The following is a 25,505-nucleotide window of genomic DNA, read 5'->3' on the forward strand; positions in this document are numbered from 1 at the left end:
TCTGCTGTAAACTTCTTCTGAAGAGGATCATTCCTCTGGAGGAATAACTGTGAGGTGTGAAAGTACATACACAAATTTTATCAGACTACCAACATCAAATACCACCACGCCACCTATGGCAAAATTACCGTTTTCAGGTCAAAGTACGAAAAAGTCACTTGCTAAGTGGGTCTTCTACCTCTCACATAGAGTTTCTCTACGCTTGCATGACAAATTAAAATGCAAATTATGTGCAGAGAATGACAGAAATCATTGAAAATCCCTCAGCTTAATTCATGCAGTATCTGCTACTGTTGTTCTGCTGGAAGATGCATGGGAAGGAAGCCATCCTATGATACTCCAAATGAAAGCTTGACACCACGTACCTGAAAGACTTCTGGTTATTAAGAAACCCGCTTCCAGGTGTAAAGACAGTAGGATGTCTGTATTATACAGGTGATAAACCCGAATTCACAGATATAGAAACAGCCACTGCCTCCAACATTTCCGGTCATGCCACCATCCATATTACCAACAAATTTCTGTATCATCAGTAATGAAAAGCGGTCATGACCCAAATATGCTATGCATTTTTCAAATGAAGTTAAAAAAAATTGCGTGTCCCTCACTCTACAGAGTGCAAACTAAATCTCTTTTGTCTTTGTTTAGCATTTTTTTATACCTTGGTAAGTTATAAAATGGTATAGATAAATTTTAAGTAAGAAATGCATTGAAGTCTAATATATCTAACTCTTAAATTGCTCTTTGTCAGATACGATGGCTTTCCACTGTCTCCTCCCACACACTTTCCATCTCTCCTGAAAATTGCTTCATCTTTGAATCATTACCATTGTAATTACAACAAGAAAAATCAGTAGAAGAAGAAAAAAATCTTTGACATAAAGAGCATTATCATGGGACAAAAATATCCTGCTGGAGCCAAAGATAACACAATGCTCCATTATTAATATTTCTATCGATTATTGACTTCATGATGAAGTAAAAATCTAAATCTAAATCCTTTCACACTTTATATGTGGCACTCCCTTGTGCCTGCAAAAAAATGTAAACATGTTTAAAAGCTGTAAAGGGCATGGTCATCCCAAAACACCCAAGGAAAAAAAGTTTTTAGTAATCTTTTTTTTTTTTCCCCCCTCCGTAAAAACATCAGAGAGTAGGATGTTATCTGTCTAGTATTCAGCTGGGCAAGTCCTGAGACCTCAAAGGGAAGGTGTTTTAAGTATTCACCTACTGGGTGTAATATTTGCTCCTTGTTTGGATGTTTCAGAGTGGCTCTATGTATGGAATCATAGAACAGACGGGATTGGAATGGACCTCAAAAGATCATCAGGTCCACAACCTATAATTCTGCAAATACGTAACTCACAGATCAGTCTCCTTGGCTGGATAAATGATTAAATTCTACTTTTAAGAGTGGCATCCAATTATTAATAGGGATGAAAGTACAAATTTTAACTTAGAACATTATCAAATAAGTTATTTAGAATGAATACTTCCTTTTAAGCTCCAAGGGACCACTTTATACTATCATTTAAAATCAGATTGGAAGAGAGCTTGCATAGTTCAATGATTTTCTGGTCAGCTTTCTGACCCATGGCAGGATGAATTATTCTATACTATTCCTGACAGACGTGTCTAAACTGTTGTTAAATCTCCAGCGATGAGGATATCACCACTCGTTTAGACAATCTCTTTCAGTTTTCCATTTACTGCTGCAAATTTTTTCCTACCACCTAACCCAAATCTCCCATCCTATAACTTAAACTCAAACCTCTTATCTTAAGCATCCCAGACAGAAAGTCCTCTTTTTCCTTTTCTGCACATTTTCATAAATCTAAGGATTTTAGGTTACTTCCCACTATGTAGGGTACAGGATTCCAGTTCCCTCAAATCCTTCTTCTTTATTCAAGGCCCTGACAACCCAGAAGACAAGGTACAGGACTAATACAGATCTCTGAATCCCTTATTTGCTAAGGAACACTACCTACCATTTGACATTTTCAGTATAAAGGCTAAGGACTCAGTGGGGGAAAGAGAGTGGCAGATCCTCGCCTCCGGAGTTAGATTCTGAAAAACAATCGCAAGGCCAGGAAGCAGTCTGTGGAGATGCTCACATTACCACTGCTTCTGTTTTGCCTAGCAGGTAGATATTAGGAAGTTCAGCTTCTGTGGTTGTCAAAGGGGCTACAGCTTGTTTGCATTAAAAACAGAAAATGAGCAGAAAAGATAAGAGCTGTTCTGATCTTAATCTGCAGCACAGTATCCATACCATCGAGCAGCCTTTACTGCAATCTTACGCCACTTTCCATCTGAAAGCAGGAGTGTTTAACCTACGTTATTGTAGGATGTGAGCAGAAAAGAGCAAGGGTTTGGGAATATGACAGGTTGGCATGAAGAAAATCTCGTATATACACTTCTGTTGAGAGAGCTCACCATATAAAATATGTTTGCAGTCTTTTAAAGTTTACTCATAAATATTTAGAATGAAATCCTGATTTCTCTGGTCTCACAACAAGATTTTTACCAATGACTTAATAACAATTGTACTTTGTACTGCAGGGATATGGATTACAGATGGTACTATGCTTTTAAAATTATATTTTTGTCTGTTCCTTAAGATCTCCTTATATATCACACTGTTCCTATTGTACAATTCTGGCAGTTTATATGGAGAACACCCCCAACAATAGATTAAAAACAATAGTTTTACACATCCAGATATTATTTTCAGTGAAAGTAACAGACCTGTTTCATAACAGCATGCTTTAACAACACTCAGATGCTTCAAGGAAAAGATAAATCCTCCATCTTAAAATTCTGGCATGAAATTGGTTCAAGATTTAGCAACTGCTGTATCTTATTCTTTTGCTTTGTTATTAGTTTTCCAATAATCTTTTCCTCATCTAGATTACCCTCTATTATTTAGTTAGAACTTCCTCCATAATTGCAATCACTGAATAGTAATCACTTAATAAATATATCCTGACAGGTCTATTTTTGCACTGGGAAAAGATTCATTTTCTTTATCATCACTCCAGTAAGCAATTTTTCTTCCTACCTGAAGTAGCAAAATGAAATGTAGTGTCTGGTGCACAGTTCTGCTCTGATACATACAGCATTTCAGTAAGACCAGACACCAATCCTTTCATTTTTTTATTCTTTGGATATGGATTCTTCAAAACCTGTGTAGCGAGGAATTTGTGTTCACCGACTTTTATATATAAATCTATTGATGCACATAGGTAAAAGCTGCTTTGCACAGCTTGTTAATAGTGAGCTAATAGTGGCATTCCTGGTGACTTTTTAGAGTTATTTTCCTCTAATACAGGTAGCACAGAGAGAAACCACATTTTTGTTAAATTTCATGAGAGGGGATTGTGAGCTTAGGTACACAACATGGAAAAGCCAAAAAGAGTGTGCGTTTATTCTGCTGTCTATAAAGGACTAATTTTATATTAAATAGAATAAAATAACCTGAACAAACTTGGATACCTGCAGGTTGCTATAATGATTTCTTTTCCACTATGATGTGAATATAGCACAAGAAACTGCTGAGGAAACACAAAGAAAATAAAATAAATGGTGGTCTATGTGTAGAAACCTGTCTTTCCTCACAAAATGGATCAATTTGTCCTAAGTGGGCTTGGCCTAAGTCACTCAAATCAAAGCAAGTCTTTCTACTGACTTCAAAGGATTTCAGGCTAGTTCTAGCAATAAATGGATACTCAGAGTAAATAAATTCTCCTATGAGAATCCCATTTTTCAGCTTGAAGTAGAGAAATTCTCAAATGTATTGTGAGGCTAATGAGGACCTCACACAGGTATTCAAGAATTCAAACTGTGTCCAGGGAAGGGAGAAATCCAGCCTCTGCTCATATGCTTTTTTACTCTGGTGTGGCCTTGCTTTGTCTTTGGACAAACAGACTGTGGGATTTGCCAGGTGCCTTCCGAACAGGACTATGTCAAGGTTCAAATACATCAAATTTGCATTCTTGAATATTATTAAGGTAAACATTCCTTAGTGAGTAATTCTGACATGAAACAGTCTGCCAACCTTTTAGTTGAAAGCTAAACCCATAAAGGAAATGCACTAAGTTAAAATGATTTTCCGTAAAATTTAAGTACATTTTAGTTCTCCACACTGCTGTTGAAAATACCTTCAGCGCCTCATCTTTTTTCCAAGTACCAATCCACTGTTTAAGGACCTATTTTCCAATGTTAACTTCTAGCATTTTTTGTACAAGTAGTGGCAAAAATTAGTTTTATGATCCTTATCGCTCAAACTCTTTCTCCCTTTCAGCCCCATACAACATGAGCCTTTGTGTTAAAACCAAGCCAGAAAAAACAAACCCATGGAATCAAGCTGTGATTTTCCTCTGAACTGAATTCCATTCCTGGCCTCATGTTTTGTGCTTTTGTAAATGGCCTCACAATCAGGCCTGATGATATGAACATACCAAATTTCTTACTAATACAGCCCAGTCGTAAAAATATCTGTGTATATACAATACAAAAACTATGGTTGAACAAATTTAAATGTATAATTAGAAGGGCAAACCTACCTTTTTTTTTCACCGTAGCCTAATCTTTGCTGCAGGCAGAACCATATTAAATTTAAAAGAAATCTTTCTAATACACACCAAACAAACAAAAAAGCTTACACTTATTTACTTAATCATTTCAACAGCACTGCCCTTTCTCTCAAAAGAATTGTTTATATACTTCTATAATAGGGAAAATATTTATTTCATAGCTTTGAAAATTAAACTAAAACTCTCACTTCAGGGTTCACTAGTCGAGCTTGTAATTTTCAGAATTCTTTTATGGTATTGGTGTAAGGCATCTTTTTGTGTGCACAGTAATGAAGACTTAAAATACACTAATCACCTCTAAACAGGCATATTTCTAGAAGATTATAAAGCAAAAAAAAAGGACAAATGAGCAACTTTTAAAATAAGCAATTATTAGACAACTTAATGCAAAAATATTTATAAACTAGGCATTTTGTAAGGATCTGGTAATTACTTAATATTAAAACAAAATGCCTAGATTAATCTAGTAGAGAGAGGTTGATATGATGGAAGTCAGAAAGCAGTTGTGAAAAAACACTCTGCATCTTTGCTGGTGACAAAGTGTTCAGTCATAAAAGCTTTGATTTAAACCATATTAGCATAGTGTGGTAGAAGCATGCAGCACCACAACATCAAAGGATATGCCCTAAAATAGGAATCTTATTTTATTTTTTCTTCCCAATAAGCATAGTCTTTTAGTTTCCAACTCATGTGTGCATCTGAAATGGATTGTATATTCAGGAAGAAGTCAGAGGGGAATGAAAAAAGAAAAACAGCTTGAGGGATGCAATAATCTCACCGTACTTTTAATTAAAGAAATAACAATTCACTTGTAATAGGACTGTCCCATTAGGGTCCCTGATTGCCACGAAAATCTCAATTGACCTACTTATTTTCTTTGGTAAATTCACCACTTCAAGATGATCTTGGATTTGAACTCCATAGGTTTCTTTTAAGGTAAGTCCTCCAAATTTTTTTCAGGGAAAAATACATTTGCCTGAAACTTACATAGTCTCAGCTTGCAGTTGGATACTCTTACTCCAGATTATTTTGGTCATGCTTCTCAGAAGAGATGTGACCATTTAGATTTTCCCATTTTCGACTACAGTACAGGGAAAATAACATTTTTTTTTTTCCTAGTAACTTTGCAAGGTAGTCCAAATACACAACCTAACTGCTTGTAGCAACAAAATAAAGGACTTCATTTAGAAACAATTAATTCTTCTTCGAAATAAGATTTCAAGTGCTGTAATTGAGAGGATAGAACATCATTACTTTGTGTAAGTATAACCTTTTTGAACTTCCCAGGCTGACACATCACAGCTGAGATGCAATCGTGTTAGTCACGGCACGCTGCATGATGCCAATGCTGTACTGAGCAGCATGCTATTAGGAAAGGGTACAGCAGCATGCTGCACTACTGACAAGGCCCTCCCATGCTGTGATTGTCTATATGCAAACACCATGCCCACTGTCACAGCACAACACAGGAAAATGCTAGGGAGCTATTTCTGTAACACCAGGAGCCCTTATTCCTCCACAACTTGACCCCTGCTCTGTGTGGAGATGGTGGTGGTGTGTTTCAGATGTGATGTATAATAGCAGGAAAGCACTGATGCATCAGACCAGGAAATTAAAAAGGATGCCATTCACACAAAGGAATGTTTAGTTAAGTTTGAAAAGCTTGGCTCAAATGGTACCGTGATGGACCACTTGTTACATCTTTACTTACTAACGTTCATTTGCTGTGGATTTTTTCCCCCCAAAATCAGTTTGTTATTGATTTTAAATCATTCCAAGAGCTCATCTGCATTTCACCCCAAACATTTGGAGTCTGAGCTAATATTTGAAAGCATTAGGGTCCTTAAAGGAACAGCCTATTACAATACACAACAATAACTATGTTTCTACGATTTATGAAAAGAAAGCAATATGTGCCTGTTTCGGTGCCTGTCGTTTGCCTACCAATGGTGCAGTGCTCCCCATTCCAGCCCTCTCTGCATTCACATTTCCCATCTTTACAAGTTCCGTGCTCTGTACAACGGGGATGACACACACGCTGGTCACATGCCACTCCTGTCCACCCTTCTTCGCAGCGACATGCTCCGCCAATGCACACCCCATGAGTGCCACAGTCTACAGAGCACACTTCTAGGAGGAAAAAAGAAGAAAGATTACAGCTAGCTTATGCCAGTGGCAATAGGACAGAAGTAGCAACCTAAGTCATTAAGTAAAAGTGAGTAGAAGAAATACGCTTTTGCTGAAAACTACATGCTCTCAAAAACTGGCCTGTTCATATCTGGATCAAACCCAGCAGTCAGCTTTTGCTGAAGAACAAGCTAAATTACATTAAAGAGTCATTACAAAATTCTGCTCCTATATGCTGGACAGATCGCTGTAGAGCTGTGTTCTCTATTCTGATACAAGGAATTTTCACAGGTAGTTTCCTCGACGCCTGTCAGCACTGCAGAAGGGGGGCACGTAGTTCTGTTTTACTCAAACCTGAACCTGTGTTGATTTTAATACAGACATTTATTTGTTAAGAACAAGAACAAAACTCACCTAAGACACACTCAGCAGAGAATGGTGACAATTCAGGGTCACTTAGACTCTAGGAGTGACTGGAAAAGATACTTGCAAGTGAAAGATTTTGGAATCCTACTGCTAATAATGGTGAAATATCCAGCATCTTGCTCCCAAGTTCTCTTACAGCTCTCTGCCAGCAGAAGTTGTAGAAAAGCAGAGGGGTCTTTTGCCTCATGCATCAAAGAAAATGACAGTTTAAATTTTCATTCATGTATTTTTCTGGCTGCTGCTGATGCATGAAGCAGAAAAAAACATATCTTGATACTCATTTCACTGGTGGGGTATTCTGAGTCATTAATCTTAAGAAATAACTGAATAAATGTGAAAGCTGTAAAAATTACTTTGAGAGTCTTGCTTATGGCCTACAATTCCATCTCATGATTCAGCTTACAATATAAATGCAAAATTTCAAGTATTTTTTCCCCGCAAATAGAACATTTGCTGTCTTGTCAAAACTGCTTTTTTTCTCCTTAGCTCCTTCTGTTAGAATAAACAAGTTTTATAATATTCAAGTCAACTGCAGCTTTGGAGAGGATGAATTTTTTTAGTTTAGTGCTTGCTTTTTAGTGTGTCTTCTGCCCTAAAATTAATTCTTTAAATATTCCACATACAACTAAGAATCAAAAAACACCCTATAGGCGAGAAGAGATTTTTCTGTTTTGTAATGTTTTTTTCATAAAATGGGTAGCATTTTGATGCACAATAAAGCAAACACCAAAAATATACTCAGTTGGAGTGTTTTGCATTCCCCAAATGTTATGAACATATTTATAAATCACTGCTGTGGAATTTTTCAGTTGAAGTTGGCTAACAGCTATAAAGCAGTTAATGAACTTTCTCAGTCCACAAGAGAGTCAGTTGCAGAATGAAATACAGACTCCTGACCTACACCCCCACCCCCAGCTGTCAGTCCCAAATTTGGAATGTATTAAGAAATAGTATTTAAATAGTATTTAAAACGTATACATACATTCAATGCTTCTTTCCAGCATAATTCAGAACAGGATCAAATTTGTTCCAAATAAAATTTTCTAATTTATTTGCATTTCGAATTTGCCTCTGACGTTCACTTTTTAATGAAATAGGTGCATTACTGCAAAATCAGAAGAAATATTTTTCTTACCAACAGAGCAGTCGGGACCCATCCAGTTGGGATCACAGCTACAAAGACCCGTGTCAGACAGGTATGTACCGTGCCCACTACACTGGTCTGGACACTGGGCCCTGGGAAGCTCGCAGTTTATTCCACCCCAGCCCGGGCTGCAGAGACATTCGCCGTTCACACAGACTCCATGATTGGAGCACGTTGGATCTAAGCAATCAACTAAATAAGAAAACAAAAACAACGTAGAGAAAGGTCAGTTCCCACAATATAATGTCTGGAAAATATGTAGTTGTGGTACCTTGAAAAGTTCATATCACTGGGACAAAATAAAGTAAATTCATGTGGTGGTTTAAGTCGTATAAATATCTGGTCTGAGAATTGGAAAGCGTGAAGTAATTACATTAACAGCATATAAAACAGGGTGTGACTGAAAAACAAAAGTTTACTGCAGGAATTCTGGAGTGAAGAAGTACAAAGACTTAAAAATAAAAGTTAAATATACATAGTAAGAGCTCCACACACAAGCCTTAGTCTGGGGGTGTTCTGAAACACAAGTTCTGCTGAGTTAAACACTATAAGGAATAATGTATTGGCCTCCTCTCCTCCCTTAAAAAAAATAAAAAAAAATCAAACGAATTGCACTTTTCAAATAATACTTTTTTTTTTTTACTTGGGAGCATCTTTAGCAATACTACTATTATTACTATTCACTTGCTAGACCATTGTGAGAATAAGATTGTGATATCTACTTTAAATACCTAGAAGTCAAATTATCCGTGGCTTTCAGCTTCTTTTAGACTTTTAAATTATTCAGGCACTTTTGAACATATCATTCCTAGTCCATTAGTAGCTAAGCAGTGAAACTGAGAGTCCCTATTATTTCAACCCATGTTCTACCCAGCAGATAATTCTTTAAGAAATAAAGAAAAACAGATGTACATACAGATTTCATCTTTTCTCTATCTGAAAACAACAGAAAGTGAAAACAGCTATGATGGAAAATCATCCATAAAACTTCTTTTGCCATTTCAGTCCTGATAAATAAAGGAATGTTATGTGGTGTCTTTCAAATAAGCTCTAACAGTAACATTATCGTTTTCCAAATTTTTATCTTGTATCATTAATTTGTGTAAGTGCACTATGCTCTACTGTGAATACGAACATTGAGGCTTCACCAACTGCCTTTTGCTGTGGAATTGAGGGCCAAGGTCAAACTTATGTCCTAAATAAAATGAAATCATCTCATGACTGGTATATATCAGCTCACAAGAGAAGAACCAAAAATGATTGGCATTCTCTCTTGCAGCTCTGGGAAGATCTGAGTTTATAATGAAAGTGATTTATCTCTCATCTTTTCCAAATTGATCCTTCTAAATTAAGGCAGAGACATTTTCACTCTGCCTTATATGAACAATACTTGATCTTTCAAATCTCAACTTTTCTATAAACAGAGTCTTGTCAAATTATTTTATGAAGTTACAGAGCATTTAAAGTAAGTATATAGATTAGATACAACTCAGAGGATTGAAGCAGGCCCATTTAGAGGTACAATAACATGAGTTATCAGAATAACTCATATTTGATTTTAATTCAGATTACAGTAGCACAGAAATTACAGTAACATTTCTTATAAGATTTTCACTGTAATAATGACCCTGGCAATTTCTTCTTATTATTTTTTTTTTAAGATTCAGTGCTCAATTAATTGGATATGAAAATACTATAGTGCAATTTAGTATATACGCATAAACCACGATTGTTCGTGGTTCAGTTCAGAAAAAAATCATAAATTCCTAAATTGTTCTAAAATTATCTAGAATCTTCTTCCTGTTAGTCCTCCTCCATGCTCATCAAAATCAGAAACTCCAAAATTTAGAATATGTCTTTCATGCTATTTCTGTTACACCTGACACAGACAGAGCTGTGACAAAATAACCTGATTTAATAAAGAAATAAAGAACAAAAAGAAAGATTTATGTCAATTTACCTTAAGGATGAATAATACTCTTTTCCCTAAATTTAGTCTTTTCTTTTAAGGTTATATTTTAATGGGAAATTCAAATGGGTAACATGTATAACTTTCTGTTGTACATTGCAAGACAGTTAACTTTAGAAAATACTGATTAGTCCTAATGTATTCCACATTTCAGAAACATACCACCTTCCTTCTCAAATGAAAGTGCTCATGACAGCCACGTAGAACAAAACCACCTCCTTCTACCTATATGAACCGTTTCCTCTTTGCTGAATTACTGATGCATGCAGCTGAGACTTACTAACACAGAATAAGCCTACCAACTCCCCTAAGCCCCGAATACCCTTCTTTTATAGAATAACAACTCACACGAACCCTTTGTCCATTGTTCTAGACAAATATGCTTTATAGCTGTTTTTTTCTATTGTATGATTAAGTAATAGCTTTCAAAGTTTAAACTGAAGAGACCTTGTACTCTGAACTCGAACCTTGTTCTATTTTAACACATACTCTGCGGGTTATCATCTTTGGCCAGATCCTCAGCTGCTAAAATTAGCATAACTTGATTACCTGTAATAAAAATACAATGCTTTACGCTGCAAAGGTTCTGCCCCCAACTCTTTAGAAGGGTTTACAATGGTACTTAATAAGGAATTATAAATGGAGCTTCTTTGGTGTTTAAACAAAGGACAACGCACTTTAGCAAGTGAGTCTGTTAAACTTACTCGTAGCCCCTTGGCAGCTCAGATCATTAGAGCTCATTTAGTATTGGGCCCTCTGTAGATTTGACAAAAAGGGTACTGAAAGCAATTAATATCCCTAAGGACAAAAAAGGAGGTCAAGGAGTTTTCTGAACAATATGTACCGTAAACCCCCAAAGAGCCATGAATTACACTTATGAAGTTAAAAGTCATTGAAAAATGACTCGACCATGAAACTGACAAGAAAAACGCTGTTAACTTAACCTAATTTGTCAACTTCACTTGTCTGCCCCCAAACCAGATTGAATGAAATCTGGCAAATATGCCACTTCATTGTGTGTGCAAATTTGTTAATAGAACAACAATGTTTATGCTGCAAAAATTGTGCATCACAGATATTGATTATAGTGCCACTTTCATTTCAGGTAAATTGTTTGAACAATATGACCATGACGAATATAAGAAATAAAAAGCTAACGGGAAGAAGAAAAATGCTGACCCACTTGTTCTAATTCAATATCCTAGTTGGAAAATGGCAAATGAACCAAATTTCAGTATTCTTTTTGGAAGCTCAAATCAACAGAGGAAATTCCATATTTTAATATAAATATATATATATTTATTTGCATCATTCTACCATTAATTCATGCATAAAGTTTAAATATGATCAGACGATTACTTGCAACTGGAAAGACAAGGCTTCATATCATACCCTTTTCACCAGAGCTCTTGAATTAATGTGACAAATATGTACAGAAGAAATGGAATTTTACAGTAGAAATATTCTGGCTGTTCCTTATTTATTTGTAAATTAATTTATTGAGTTATTTATTGCCCAATGAGGTATGCAAAAGGTTACATTAACCTTTTCTATCATGTTATCGGCCCCTTCCAAGCTTGCAGTTAATACCTCCTGCTTTTGTAATTCATTTACCTCTTAAAATCCTTACCCTTTCAAGCACTGGTGACTAAATAATCTATATCCTTTCCCCTCACATATTAATTTAACTCCCCCAAACTTTGTTGACTGAATGCTTTGCGGTGTTTCCAGGTTTGAAAGGTGTTAACATTAATGCCTTTACAACAGTACATGCACTAGCTTGTTTTATAAACTTATATGGAGTGGGTGAGGTATTTGCTTCACCTATTTCAAACATTCACATCAGGATAAGCTAAATTAAGCACTACAAGAGCCTATTTCTCTTGCAGGAGTGTTAGGGGATTCAAAGACGTCTACCTCATACATAGCACAAGCATTGCAGACAACTGAAAGTAACAAGAGAACTCCATGCAAGGCCCTGGAAATCATCATCACAGTGGATGAGGAATTGCTTACAAGGTAGAATTTACAGAATTAAATGAAAGATTGATCAATTTTAGGCCATTTACCATAGTCTAATAATTTTAAAAATTATAAAGAAACACAGAACATGATGAAATTCATATAACTTACTTAGACTGAGCAAACAATTGCAGTTTGTAACAGAAAGAGAGCTTCTGCATTCCTAGGGAATTAGACTGGATGTTGTAGGGCATGCTACAGACAGTCTTTTCCACCTTCAATTTCCATAAGAATGTAAGCTATAGCAGGGCATTTCAGATAATTTTTTAATTTTTCCCATAATCATACACTCAGGGTGACCTGAGAACTATCATTTGTAGCAACCAAAAGGGACATTACAGAATTTTCTGAATAGAACTTAAACTGTAACTCATTAAAAGCAATGGAAAAACTAATGACTTCAGCTGAGTTCTGGATTAGAGCTCTAGTGACTACAGTGTTGTGAAGCATTCCTAGAAAGAGATGACAGGAATGACCTGAACAAATTGTTGCAGTGTTGGCAGTCCCACTAGTGAGGATCCTAGCTTATATTTGCTTTTGGCAAAATAAGCTCATTCAGACTAATGCAAATCTTGTCCTAAAGGCAATAATTGCAGTCCACATGCAAAGATTAAATCCTCCCGTGATATAGGTCCCCATGATTTTCTTCCCTCCTGCCCCCCTCTCTTTTTTTAATTTTTTTTTTTTGTAGGAGAAATAGTTGTTTACTATAGGGTAAGATAAAAATTGATATATATGTGATGTACAGCTCTGCATCCCACTCAGAATACTCCACAGAGACCCTTTAGTCCTAAAACTATGCAGCTCCTCTCCTGTCACCTTAATCTTCAAATTGCTCCTCCTTTTGGAGGATTAATAAACTCTGGGAAGTCATCATAAAGTACCTTGAAATATCACTGCTCTAAGGATGTGCCAAGCTATGCAGAACTGTCTATCTAGCATTCCTCTGGAGAGTTAAATTCTCTCCTAAAACCATACTTTCATTTTAAAAAGAAAAGGAGTCCAATTTAAGCTGTGCATTCTAACAAAAACCACTGTGAATAAAATCAGTATCAAGCTCCATCTATGACCACATTTTCAATGGGCCATATTGTTAAATTTGCTCATTCTGCATACACAAAGAATTGGACACTTACAACGTGAAGAACTTTTCCACATTTAAGACAGTTGTTGTTAGTGTATGCCATCTGCCTTTCTTAAATCCCATGTCTAACAGGAGTAATTTGCAGTAGGTGAAGTCTGTAACACAGACACCCAAGTCTTTCAAATCTGTCTCACCAATTTCTGTCTTAAAAGTGACTTATCTGTTTGCTTTGTGTGGAGCTGCAGTTCTACAATTTTCTCTACTACTACCACTTTTTCCTCTGCATTTCACTTCTAAATCGTTCAATAAATATAATCCATAAGAAAAGATTTATCTTCACTCTTCAGCAAAGGAATCATTCAGGTTTACTTGTGGCATTCTTAGTACCACAAAACAATGTATATAAAAATCAGAAGTTTAGTTTAAACTTTCATAGATCACTAAAATTGTGATGGACTACATCTTTACTTCTCTTTTACAATCACCTGTTAGAGTAGTTCTGTATTTAAAATTTTATTCCTTTTTTTTTTTCCTAAGCATTTCAAAAGAAACTCACAACATAGAAAGAAAATGTGCTACAGTATTACCTTCTTCACAGTTTTCTCCTTTATAGCCAACAGAACAGACACAGTTCCCTTCGATGCAGGAACCGTGACCTCCACATGAAGGATCAATACACTGGCTGATGGGTACATCACATTCTGGACCTTTCCAGCCACTGTAGCATAAGCAGGTTCCTTTAGAGTACTGACCATTGCCACTGCACAGTACCGGGCAGGCAGCTGGAAAATTGAATGAAAGAAAAACAGCATACAGGGTCAGAAAAAACTCTAAAATTCCTGTAAAGTGCACTAAAAATCCACTTCCAAATACTTAGACATATATACAAGTATCTTAATTTACTGGAAATTCAAAATACTGAAATTCAAAGCCAATTTGTAGCAGTTCAGTTCTTCATTTCCCAAAGAAACCATTTGATTACTATTTAATAAAGCATGCATGTGTCGGGCATTCTGAGAATACAACTACTAGTCTTTATAACCTATTGGTGATGTCTGGGATAACTAATGAGGCAATGTGAACAGATTTGATTCTGACATTACTCTGCTTTGTTTCATTAGGTAACATCCACTCTTCTCAGATAGCAGAACAGTCCCCACAGCATGTTAGTATATAGCATCTTTCTTCCAGAACGTTTTTTAACGTAGTGTCCCAAAAATTTATTAGACCCTTTGACTTGTTTTTCCTATATATGGATCTTAAGCACAGAAATAACGCAAGCTTTCATCAATGCAAATGCATCAATACAAATGCACCTTGCCACCAATATCCCTGCCAAATCTTCTTTGCACGTATCCCAGAGTGTCTGTTTCTACCCTAGGTGTATTGACAAGAAAGCACCATTAACCCATATTCATCTCTATTGTATTATTATAAAGACAATTTTTGAGCAAATATTCAGAATTCATTTATTCAAATGAAGTGAAGCCTACGAATAATAAAGGTAGCCAGCAGGTCTTAGATGCTGGGAATCAGATGTTGTACATATGCAGAACAATGGAAAGAAACAAGTGGCTTACTAAAGGCAGTCGCACATAAACGTTACACCAAGGCATATTCACACTCCTATATGCCCACATCTCCCATGCAAACATGGCAATCTGTGAATTTATATGCCTGCAAAAGGCTAAACATATGGTCACCCACCAGAGAAACGGGAAAAATAACCAAGAAATCACAGAAAATGGGACTAATGAAGTGAATCTTTGATTAGAGGTGCACTTTTACACTCCTCTTTGATGCAGTTTGATAAAGACTAAAAAGTATTTCCCTGCCTTTTCACCCTTCAAAGTAATTAGAAACTAATAGCTGCTTCTACAGTACCAAAAATATACTCCAAAGCTACTATTAGTCATTAAAAGGTCTTATTGTCCCTCTTGCTTCTATTATCCTTTTAACCTGAATGATCAAGGAGAACCCAAGTAATTGATTTACTACAAAGAAATGTGTAATTGTCCTGTTGCACAGCTCCTCCACTGTTCAGTCCTGCAACTCTTATTAATCTTAGCTGTCCCATTGATCTGCTGCAAAAACACATTTCATAATGGATTTTTTCAAGAATTTTCTTTTGTGAAGTGGAAACAAATTGATCAGATAAACATATATACAGATTTGTAACCTTAGATGGTAGCTAAAATTTGGAGTACTGAGAATTATTTCCTTTAAGACCGCAAGTTGATTAGTTGATTGGCCATATGTCACTTGTATAATCCTTTTTAGCTGATTTTTTCTACAGAGTTACATGTTGAGGTCTGTTTTTTTTTTTTTTTTTTTTTTGCTACCCCTCCACTGTCTGAGGGCCATATTATAAGTCCTTTGGAAATAGCATTTTCATTACTGGTATTCTGTCTCACTATGAGTCTTTGTAATCTTGCTTAATTTTTTTCTTCATTCCAAAAATTAATACAAATATGAATAAAATATAATTTTCAGCAGCAGCTTTCTGATTTTGGACATGATATATGCTCACAAGTCACTTTACTTCATTATATGCAAAAGTTTATGCTAAACTTCTAACTTATGCTTTTTGCAGTTGGTTTCAGAATTAAGCTTACTGAACCAGCTGGACTGAATTTCAATGCAGACAAATATCCATTACATCCACACTGCACTGTAGGTCAGACCAATTTAAATGTTTTTGCATGTCATCATGTAACACCCTTCCATGACATACAACACACAGAACCAGTAGCACCTTGGATGCCATTTCACTAACTGCTCATTCTGTCTGTGTGCATTACATCATGGAGTCTATCTCAGCTCCTCAGCATGCACTGCTTTTCACTGCCTAGAAATGCTAACTGCTGCTACAGCAAAGTCATACAGGTGAGCCATAAAGGAAGGGATCACACTAAGACTGCTTCCACTCCTCAGATATGAAGACCTGGGGACCCAAACAACTCCTTTGACCACAACCCTCCATTTCACCACAATTAAGAGAGTTCTTTGGGCAGATGTTGACACCTTTTTCCCAAATCAGTGTAAGTAAAACAACCACTTCAGTTCTGTTCTCTTTACTTGCCATGACATAGAAGATCTGGAGGTGAGTGGTCAGAAGGCAGTTTGTCCTGAAGACCTAGAGTAATCACGAGTGTCAAGTTTTGTTGAAACCTTCCACACCCTGACACGCTGTAGAGACACTGTTCCTTTTTTTGGGCCTTATCTTATGGCAAAAACATTTCTCCCTAGATCCAGGAAGCTCTCAGTTCCTGTATGTAGTGGTGAAGTTTGCAGCCCCATTGTTCGAGTCCAACACAGAATGAAGTACTACTGTTAGATGTGTATTCTCTACATGCTTCCAAGCCACTGAAGAGACTTAATGGTATTGTTATTAACAGTTGCTCAGTGGGGCTCCTCCAATTGTACTGGGACATGCCAGCATATGGCTTGTGTTTGCCTGTCAGCCTCCTTCACCATGCTGTGATAAAACTGCATGGAAAGAAAAGGTCCTGGGAATGCTAAGCTAATCAGAAGACAGTGGACAGTTTCTTCACATAAATCACATTTATTCAAGTAGGTATAAAGACAAAACGTCAGAGTTGACTTACAAGCAGGATACAAATGAGGAGCAGCTTTTTTTGGTTTGTTGTTTTAGAGGTCAACATGGCACTCATCGCCAAGAAAGGATTTCTGTTCTGCAAACCTCTCCTCTGGAGTCAAAACTCAAATAAAGGCAATAAATCTATTTGAGCAACACAGTTCCCTGCAAGAGGGACTGAGGAGAAATAAATATATTGTTAAAGACAAACAAACAAAACCATCAAGCAGCCTAGATGGGACCACTCTAGACCTAGCTATACAAGGACGTGCCAGCCAACTGCCATAAGACCATTTTCTGTCCTTGCCTTGCACCTAAGTCTAAATAATCAATTGGTAACTGTGGTCCAGTCAGAGAAATGCATATTTGTTATTTGGAAGATGTTTATTGGAGAGCCATTTTCAGCTCCCACTTTTGATCTAAATTTGCAGGGTTCAACTTCTGGGACACCAGAGATTGGATGGCTGGCAGAGGAGAACAAAGATTAACAGATGGTGCAAGGTTGCGGGCTAAAGATCTCCCACAGAATTTTTTATTTATTTTTTTAAAGCGTTCCCTGGCTTATTCTGGTCCTTTAGGAATTGAAGTGAAGCTGAAAGCCATGTCACTGCTTTTCATTTCTCTCTTTGTGCTTCTATCAGGTCAGAGGTCTTGCTGTGGTCCATAAGACCATTTAGTCCCCGTGAAACTTCTCTATTACTTCAAAAATAATCTGTCTTCAGTGATCTGCAGTTGAGGGATGCATTTCCAAGATGTTAGTGACACAAGAACTGACTCTGGACAAATGAAAGAATCTGTCATTTAACCTTAGGGATGAAAATTATTACAGTTAAGATTAAGAAAAGTGACAAGATGTCCTTGGTCAGATTTTGGCACTTTCAAGACTGCCACATCACCAAGACTGCAGGAGAAACATGTAAGCAAGAATGTCAGCATGAGTAGGTTATAAGAAGCTGCTTTGTCATTGCTGTAATAAATAGCTCCTCATTAATGTTTCTGCTCTGGGTTTATAGGTTGACCTAAGTGAGGAAGAGAGAGAGAATTGAGCTACTCTTCTGTAGAAAACAGTCAGGCAGGCTAAAATGAGGCTTGCTAGGCCTTTGCTAGGCCATGTTGCTGCAGGATGAGATATCAGAACAGTCAAGACTAATTTTACATCCAGGTTGCCTCAATCAATGTCCAAACACCTCAGGAGTCATCTGGAGTTCATGTTTTCTAGCAGTGCTTATTTCCCCTACATGTAGGAGATGGGCCCTATTCCAGCACAAGCCTGTCTGTTCACAGCCTGCTGAAGGAATGTAGGTTTGCGTAATGGAACGATCTCATTTCTGTGGGCAAATTGGTTGCATAAAGAAAACCACGTATTACACACCAGCACTTTCTAAAAGTGGGTAGAGGTCTTAGGGAATAGTTACAGCAGCATTCAAGTAAGTTATGCACTAAGGTATACCTACTGAGTGAAGTTCAAATAAGCACAACAGCTGAACATGGTTTCAATGATGTGACTGCTCTTTACCAGTACTTGAACAAAAGCAGACTGGGTTCTTTACATGGGTCTCAGCTGATCAGATTACAGATAGCAGATACTACAGACCTTTGAGTCCTGTGGGCTGCACGCTTTGAAGAGCATGGATTGGACAGGGAAGGTCAGCCAAACATCTCTCTGAAAGTTTTCTCTCAGTTTTCTCTGGCTTGTTATTTTGGACTTATTTTGTTAACATTCCCTGATGGATGAGAAAAGATGGTTTGATAACAGCCTGTTACACATGGATTAGGAGGGGAGATGGTGAGTGATAATGCCCAAATGGTCTGGCATCAAAAGCCACCATTTTGTCCTGTGACACTTACTGCAAGTATCCCAGCTGCAGTCTTGTGTACACACTCCTTTCACCCACCCTTATGTTATTCACACATACATACTCACCAAAGCTGTTCTTCTAGAACATGACAAGACCAGTAAAGGATATCTGAGGAGTCAAACTCTTGGAGGCAGTTGCAGAACTTGGTTTAGTTACACAGCTGCTTGGTTTAGAGGCCTTCCCCTGATACTTGAAGCTCCAAACAGGATTTGAAGGCAGAGTCCTGGCTTGGTTCCTCTTGCTGGAGAGCAAACATTACCCTAGTGCAGAGAGAGTTCTGTACCACTAGGACCTAGGGTGTCAGTTCTTCTACTGCAGCTTTCCTTCAGTTCCTCCTCATAAAATAGACAAATCAGTATACTTCTCTTGAAATTATTTGAGTTTCTGGGCACACAAATATGCAGACTTGAAAGGTTTTAGAACTTGTATCTGAACTGCTTCCCTGTCCTGGACTAGGTTATAAACTTTTATAATGCTCATATTTTGCAAGCAGCTCAGATTTACATCCAAACGTAATTTTTCAAGCAGGGCGTTAAGACAGTCAGCTTCGTTTGTGCCACCTACAGGCTTATTCAAAGCCAACAAGCTGTCAGGAATCACCCCATATCAAGTCAAAACTTTTCAACATATGTACCACAGAAATTTGTGGTGAGATGCTCATGGCAGGTTGGTGAAGAGAGTCACTGGTATTGATGGACAAATGATTACATCAAGCCTAGTGGGGTATTGATCGAGTAAGGATTAGAATGGTTGTGTCCATAATGCTTGTAAGCCCTGATCTTACATACAAACCAGATTCTTCCTACCATAAGCTCGTACACATAAAAGATGAGCTTGACTGTGTATTTATGATGTAAGCAGTAAGGAGAATTGGGACAGAGTGTTGAAGTGCAAGTTTAAGGCTATACTAACAGAACACTTAGCCACAGTCTAAAATCCCCTTACATCTTAAGCATGAATAAGTGTTTCATCAATCAATTCGAGCAAGGTTATCCGAAAAGATGAAACTCATGGAATAATATTCCCTGATTCAATACATATTTAGACAAATGCATGAAAGGAAAATCTAAAGAGTCTACTATCCACAAAGAGACAACCATCCACTGTAGGAAGTCCTACCACCCATTATCTGTAGAATCAAAAGAATTTACTAGAGAAGCATCAAAGACAGGTACAATTTTTACTCTTGACTATACGTTGTATGCCACCATCAGAACTAGAGTCCTAGGTAAAAGGGATCTTGCCCTGAGCCATTACAGAAGTAAAGTTGCAATATAAATGCTATACTAACAAACACACTCAGAAAAAAAAAAAAAAAACAAACCAGCCAACCACAAACAGCATTCCGAAGACACTTTGTAGAGTCTTACGTAAGATAAGCTTATACACCCTTGCTGAACTGTACAGAGCTTTGTTAGACCTAAGTGAAATAAGGATTGTTAGTATATGTAGATGATCCTGTTTAGGAGGAAGAAGTGAGTTTCTGCTAAAGAACATGTGTTTATTATTATACTTTACAAACCTTGTTTCAAATGCTTCAGAAGTATCTGTGTTGCCATACTTCAGGAAACTATGAAAAATTCAAAAGATTGTTTCTTCTTTAAGGTTCACTTAAAAGTGAGTGCATTTGCAGATACAAATTACAAAAGAAGGGATATATACGTAATGCCACAGAATGAAGAGCAGTTCATTATTTTTTCAATTATTTCATTATTGTGAACTTCAGTCATGCTGAAATGGTCTTAACAACAGTGGTAATAAGCAAGATCTAGAACAACTTTTAGGTTACTCTAGGACTTTCTGCTCTTACAAGTAGAAGCTGGTTGGAAGTCAGTTTGTACAAATTCACCCAGGAGGAGAAGAAAGAACACACAACTATTACTGACATTATATATGCTTTATTAGCTACTTCACAAGACTGTTTACTTTGACTACAGAACACACAAACAAAATTGAGATTATTTAATTGTATTATTACTCTATGCTTGCTGGTCAGAGCTAGGAGAAAATGCACAGTTTTTCATAGCAGTCTTGCCCTGCAATCCTCACCTCAGTTGCCCAAACCTGAGCCTTACCATCCTCCCCTGTCTAGCTCTGTCAAACCGCACATTAGCAAGCAAGAACGAGATTCACAGAAGAATTTCCAGAAGGACAAAAAACCCATCAGGTGTGTCAAATCTCTGACATTCAGAAACCATTTGGGGAAAGCAGCACACGCTGACTTAAGCACTAAAGTATGGATGCTTTAATTAATCCGGGGTGAATTTAATTGCTTTAGTTAAGTGGAAATCGGGTTAAAAATGATGCAGAGCATGCTGGGGTGTGTTAAAAACATGACATATGAGTTGGATGAATCGATAAATTAAAAGTGCACAGATGTTTTAATTAAACCCAGGAAAGTTAACGAAGATCGCTAGAGACTTTTAAGCCTATGATTAATTCAATTCATTTAAAATACCTGTAGAGATATGGGGATGCCTCCATTTTGAGAGTTAAAGTTCTCAATCGATAAGTACTTAAGCTGTTCTACAAAAAAAAAAAAATGGCAGGATTTTTACAGAAGTGACTGAACAGCATTAATTGTACAATGAATATTTACATTCTTCTGAACAATCAGCAAACTTTTTGCTAAAATTTATCAAAAAGTTCACAGTTTTTCTCACTACCTTCAGTGTGTGATCTTGTATGTCAAAGATAACATTTGCTGTACCATCCTGTACCATTCCACATAATATCTATTTACATTAGATAACTGCTTTGTTTACAATTAGTATTAAAAATCTGTGTAAGAAATATGAATGTGTCTTACCACATTATCTAGCAGAATACTGATAACCTGAACTTTTATGTTCTGACTAGCAATTTCCAGAATCACAGCAAATTTTGGCATTATCTCTTTGGGCCTGGCCACTTGGTACAGGATAATTTTTCTTTACAAGTAGCATAATATTTTTAATAACAATGTAGTCTGTAAGAATGGTGAAAATAAAAATTAAGCAGGTGTCAGATATATTTGATGTAATTCAACAGTGGGCTGAAAGGACTGAAGCTCCATTACTGCTAGCATGAAGATGAGCTTAGTCAACCTAGCTACCCATAAACAAAGATCTAACTCTTAGTTCTCTAAAGACACTGGAGTCCTGAGGGGGAAGAGAATAAGACAACTGTGTGCTCTCACTGGAAAAGCCACAGAACAAACTACAAATTGGAGAGAGAAAGAGAAAAGAGGACAATTGAGCTCAGCTAGATACTCGAAAAATCAGCAAGCTGAGTCAGGCTTCAAATGTCTTGAGGACTTTCTCTCGTCAGTACCTTCTGGATTCGATGCTTTGTCAACCTATCTGTCCTGCCTCCACTATTGCTAAAGCTCTGAAACTATCACTATCTATATTAAAGAAAATATTTTTGTTCTCCACACAGCACATTAAGATGATTTGCAAAATAGTAGAGATTTACTTTTCAGCTATTCTAGTTAGGAACCTCCCTGTAAATACAGCTTTATAGAGCACCACAGTTCAATTTTCTTCATGTGCATAAATGCATTCAATGGACTGAGATCTACCCTGCACTGGTCCTGGTTTACAGCAGAGAGGAAGTAACTGATCAGTTTTGTGCCTTTGAAAATACAGGCAAAAACAATGAAAAAAAGGATGAATTCTTTTCAGTTCTCTGCATGATGGGTTGGAGGAAAATGTAGATGGTAGATACAAATGTCCTGAAAACACTGCCCTGCAATCTAAAAATCTCATTCTTTGGAAACTAGTAACACAGAATCAGAGCTGTGAACATCCTGCTTTAGATGTAAGCAGTGAGCTTGACAGAACTACAATAATACATAGAGATAAATATTACTTTCTACCAACAGATGGAAATAAACAGATGCTGAAAAAGACTACTGTCATAGACAAGCATGTAGATCTTCATTTGTATGCTTTGATAACTTTGTCAATGGAAAATTGAGGAGAAGGGAAACTAAATTATCTCAGATGTTTCAGTAGCTATCTCAGTGGAAAGAGTCAGTGAGGAATGAAAGAGATGATGCTTCAGGCTTTCAAAAGGCAGCAGCAAGGACAACCACCGAGTACCAGAATCATCCTTCCAAACATATATGTTGTTATTCCTAACAGAGGAAGCACTAACAGCATGAAGTCATTTATACATACAGAAAGAGAAGTTAAAGTGAAACATCTCTTGCAGTATTTTTGATTAGAGTTTACAACATCGACAATGAAAGAATCTGTCCTTTCCATATTTCTGTGGTAATAGTTTTGTTATGACTAAATAGCAGTGCAGTAAATGTAGGATTGCACCCAGAGGTTGAGATAATCAGCATATTTAAAATCCAGACTGCTTTGGTCCCATTTTAGTTACTACTATTTGCATTATTAAATTGACCAGAAAAGATTTAAATCATAACATGATTAATTACATAGTTCCATATTGGCTGCAGATATTTAAGTATTTTGCTACATCTGAGTTAGAAACTTCATTCATTTATTTGAGAAAGCAAATGGGGATGACAGCTAACTGAACTTCATCTCACCCCAACAGGGTCTAAACATAGGAAAAGATCTAAATTGTCTGGATACAATATAGATATGAACATACCCAAAAGTCATGCAAGCTGGAATTGGAAACTGTGACTCAGGGCCATGTCTGTTATTCAGGGACAGAGAGTGCATAAGTATCTCTTAACAGCTGTATTTCCATAATGTGATTTGCAATACTACTTGATTGTAGCTGCTTCAATGACATTTACCATCATCAAAAGGACTGCAAGATGATGCCAACACAAGTGCAAAGACAAACTCTTCAAACTTAATGAAATAAACAAATATCAATACAAGTCCATGGAGACAAAGTGATCTTAAAACAAAAGGTAGATTACAACACAATTAAATAAGCTAACCAATTAAACACAAAAACAAATTACAAAGCATACATCTTCATAAGCACAGTTCAGCTCAGCTGGGCATAGTTAGAGTAGAGAGATTCTTAGCCTCTAATGGAAGTAGTACAGGATTGGAAGAAAGATTTTTGGCTTGCTGGAAACTAAGCTTCACAATGGTATGTGTTCTGCATGTATTTGTATGCTGGTGCACCTCCTTGCTGCTCTGGGAACCTTTTGAAATATTCTATTTATTGGAATACAATTGAAACAGAAAATATTTGCGCAAATAGATGTGCTGTTGCTGCACATGTATAAGAAAGCAAGAAAGATAAAGCGTAGCAACCGATAATAGAGTGGGTTTTGAAAGCCACAGTGAGAGATCAAATGAACATACCTAGCTTTTAATAAATATGAAAATATTACTATAATGCTTCTGAAAGAAAATTCATTAACAGGATTTTACTGTGTTTCCATACAGTTTCAATAGTGGACATGGGCAATACAAACTTCATTATCATACTAAGCCAATAAAACTTGGTTCCAGATTTTAGGCCTCGGCTACAATATCACTTGTAGCTCTGTCTTTGGTCTCTGAATTTCTACAAGTTGGGTAATGAGTGATCATATAAAGAAGCACTAGCACTCACTGAAATCAGAGTCATAATTACTTAGATGCACGCTTTTTACCTATTTTCCTATCATATTTTGTCCAGAAGTGACATTAGCAACCTGAGTTATTTCCTACCTTCTTCACTACTGAATTCCTCAGCGTTCCTTATTCTTTTTAAATCCTTTTAGCTTGCACTCTGGTATTTTCTCCTACAGAAGTCAGTCTACCCTCCTAGCTGTGACACTATCCTGCAACTTCATTGGAAAGCAGGCCCATATAAAATTTGAAGTTCATTTATTGCAATGTGAATTTACAAAGATATAAAAGGGCAATGCAGTACACCAGCACAAATTTGGTGATATGAATACTGGCAGTTTAATATGGAATATAAACGCTAATAAATTTTCTATATTAGATGCAGGTACTGGGTACATTAAACAACATTAAATAAGTATCTTAACAATTTTTAAAGCATTTTGACTGCCCTGTAAAGCTATAACAAACAGAAAAAGAATGCACTTCTAAACAACTGCAGCATCCTAACTTGAAATGATTTGGGACCAGCTCTTCTCCAGATAAAATCTTAGTAACACAAAATTCAAGGCTGGATTCAGCAGAAGCCATAAAAGCTTTAAGAACAATGAGAAGTTAATATTTGGCACGTTAAAAAATGTATATTTTTTTTTGAAAAGTCTGTTTTCTGTAACATTCCTAAGATAAAAGTAGCTTTTGGGTCCTATTTCCACTTTATTAATATTCCCTCACAAAGAATGCAAAGGATACAAAGCAGCACTTCCTAGCCCTACACAGGGAGCAATCTGTGTACTTCTATAACCATCCTGCTACTGTATATCAAATGTCTAGCAAACACTTGCTAATCCTCACATTTAAACTACAAGTACTATAAGAGGGACAGATACATGTTCTTAAAAACTAATGAAATACCTCGAACCCCTTTTGGAGTCAGGACCACTAGCATCACAAAGAATTCAGCCTGAGACCCCTTCTGTTCTTTGCTCCTGTTTAAATTGCCAATTAGAAAGTGTCAGAGCGGTGGATTTTGTGCTGGCTCCATTTGTCTGCCTGAACCTGGATCGAAGCTACCATAGCATTTCATGCATGCAAGCTAGCAGCTGATAGATGGCAATGACTGTCAATCATTGTCAAAAAAGGTTATGTGTCC

At 36.8% G+C, this 25,505-nt stretch overlaps 1 protein-coding gene across 1 annotated transcript in view; it reads right to left on the bottom strand.

Annotated features, from left to right (window-relative positions):
* The window catches only part of TENM2 (teneurin transmembrane protein 2), a 511,804-nt gene that overhangs the window by 72,832 nt on the left and 413,467 nt on the right, over positions 1-25,505 (bottom strand). The window contains 3 exon segments of the mRNA XM_050713566.1: positions 6,510-6,722; positions 8,281-8,481; positions 13,952-14,146. Coding sequence (XP_050569523.1) covers positions 6,510-6,722; positions 8,281-8,481; positions 13,952-14,146 — 609 coding nt within the window.

This window comes from Cygnus atratus, chromosome 14, assembly GCF_013377495.2.
Source record: "Cygnus atratus isolate AKBS03 ecotype Queensland, Australia chromosome 14, CAtr_DNAZoo_HiC_assembly, whole genome shotgun sequence".
In the NCBI taxonomy this organism is placed as follows: Eukaryota; Metazoa; Chordata; class Aves; order Anseriformes; family Anatidae; genus Cygnus; species Cygnus atratus.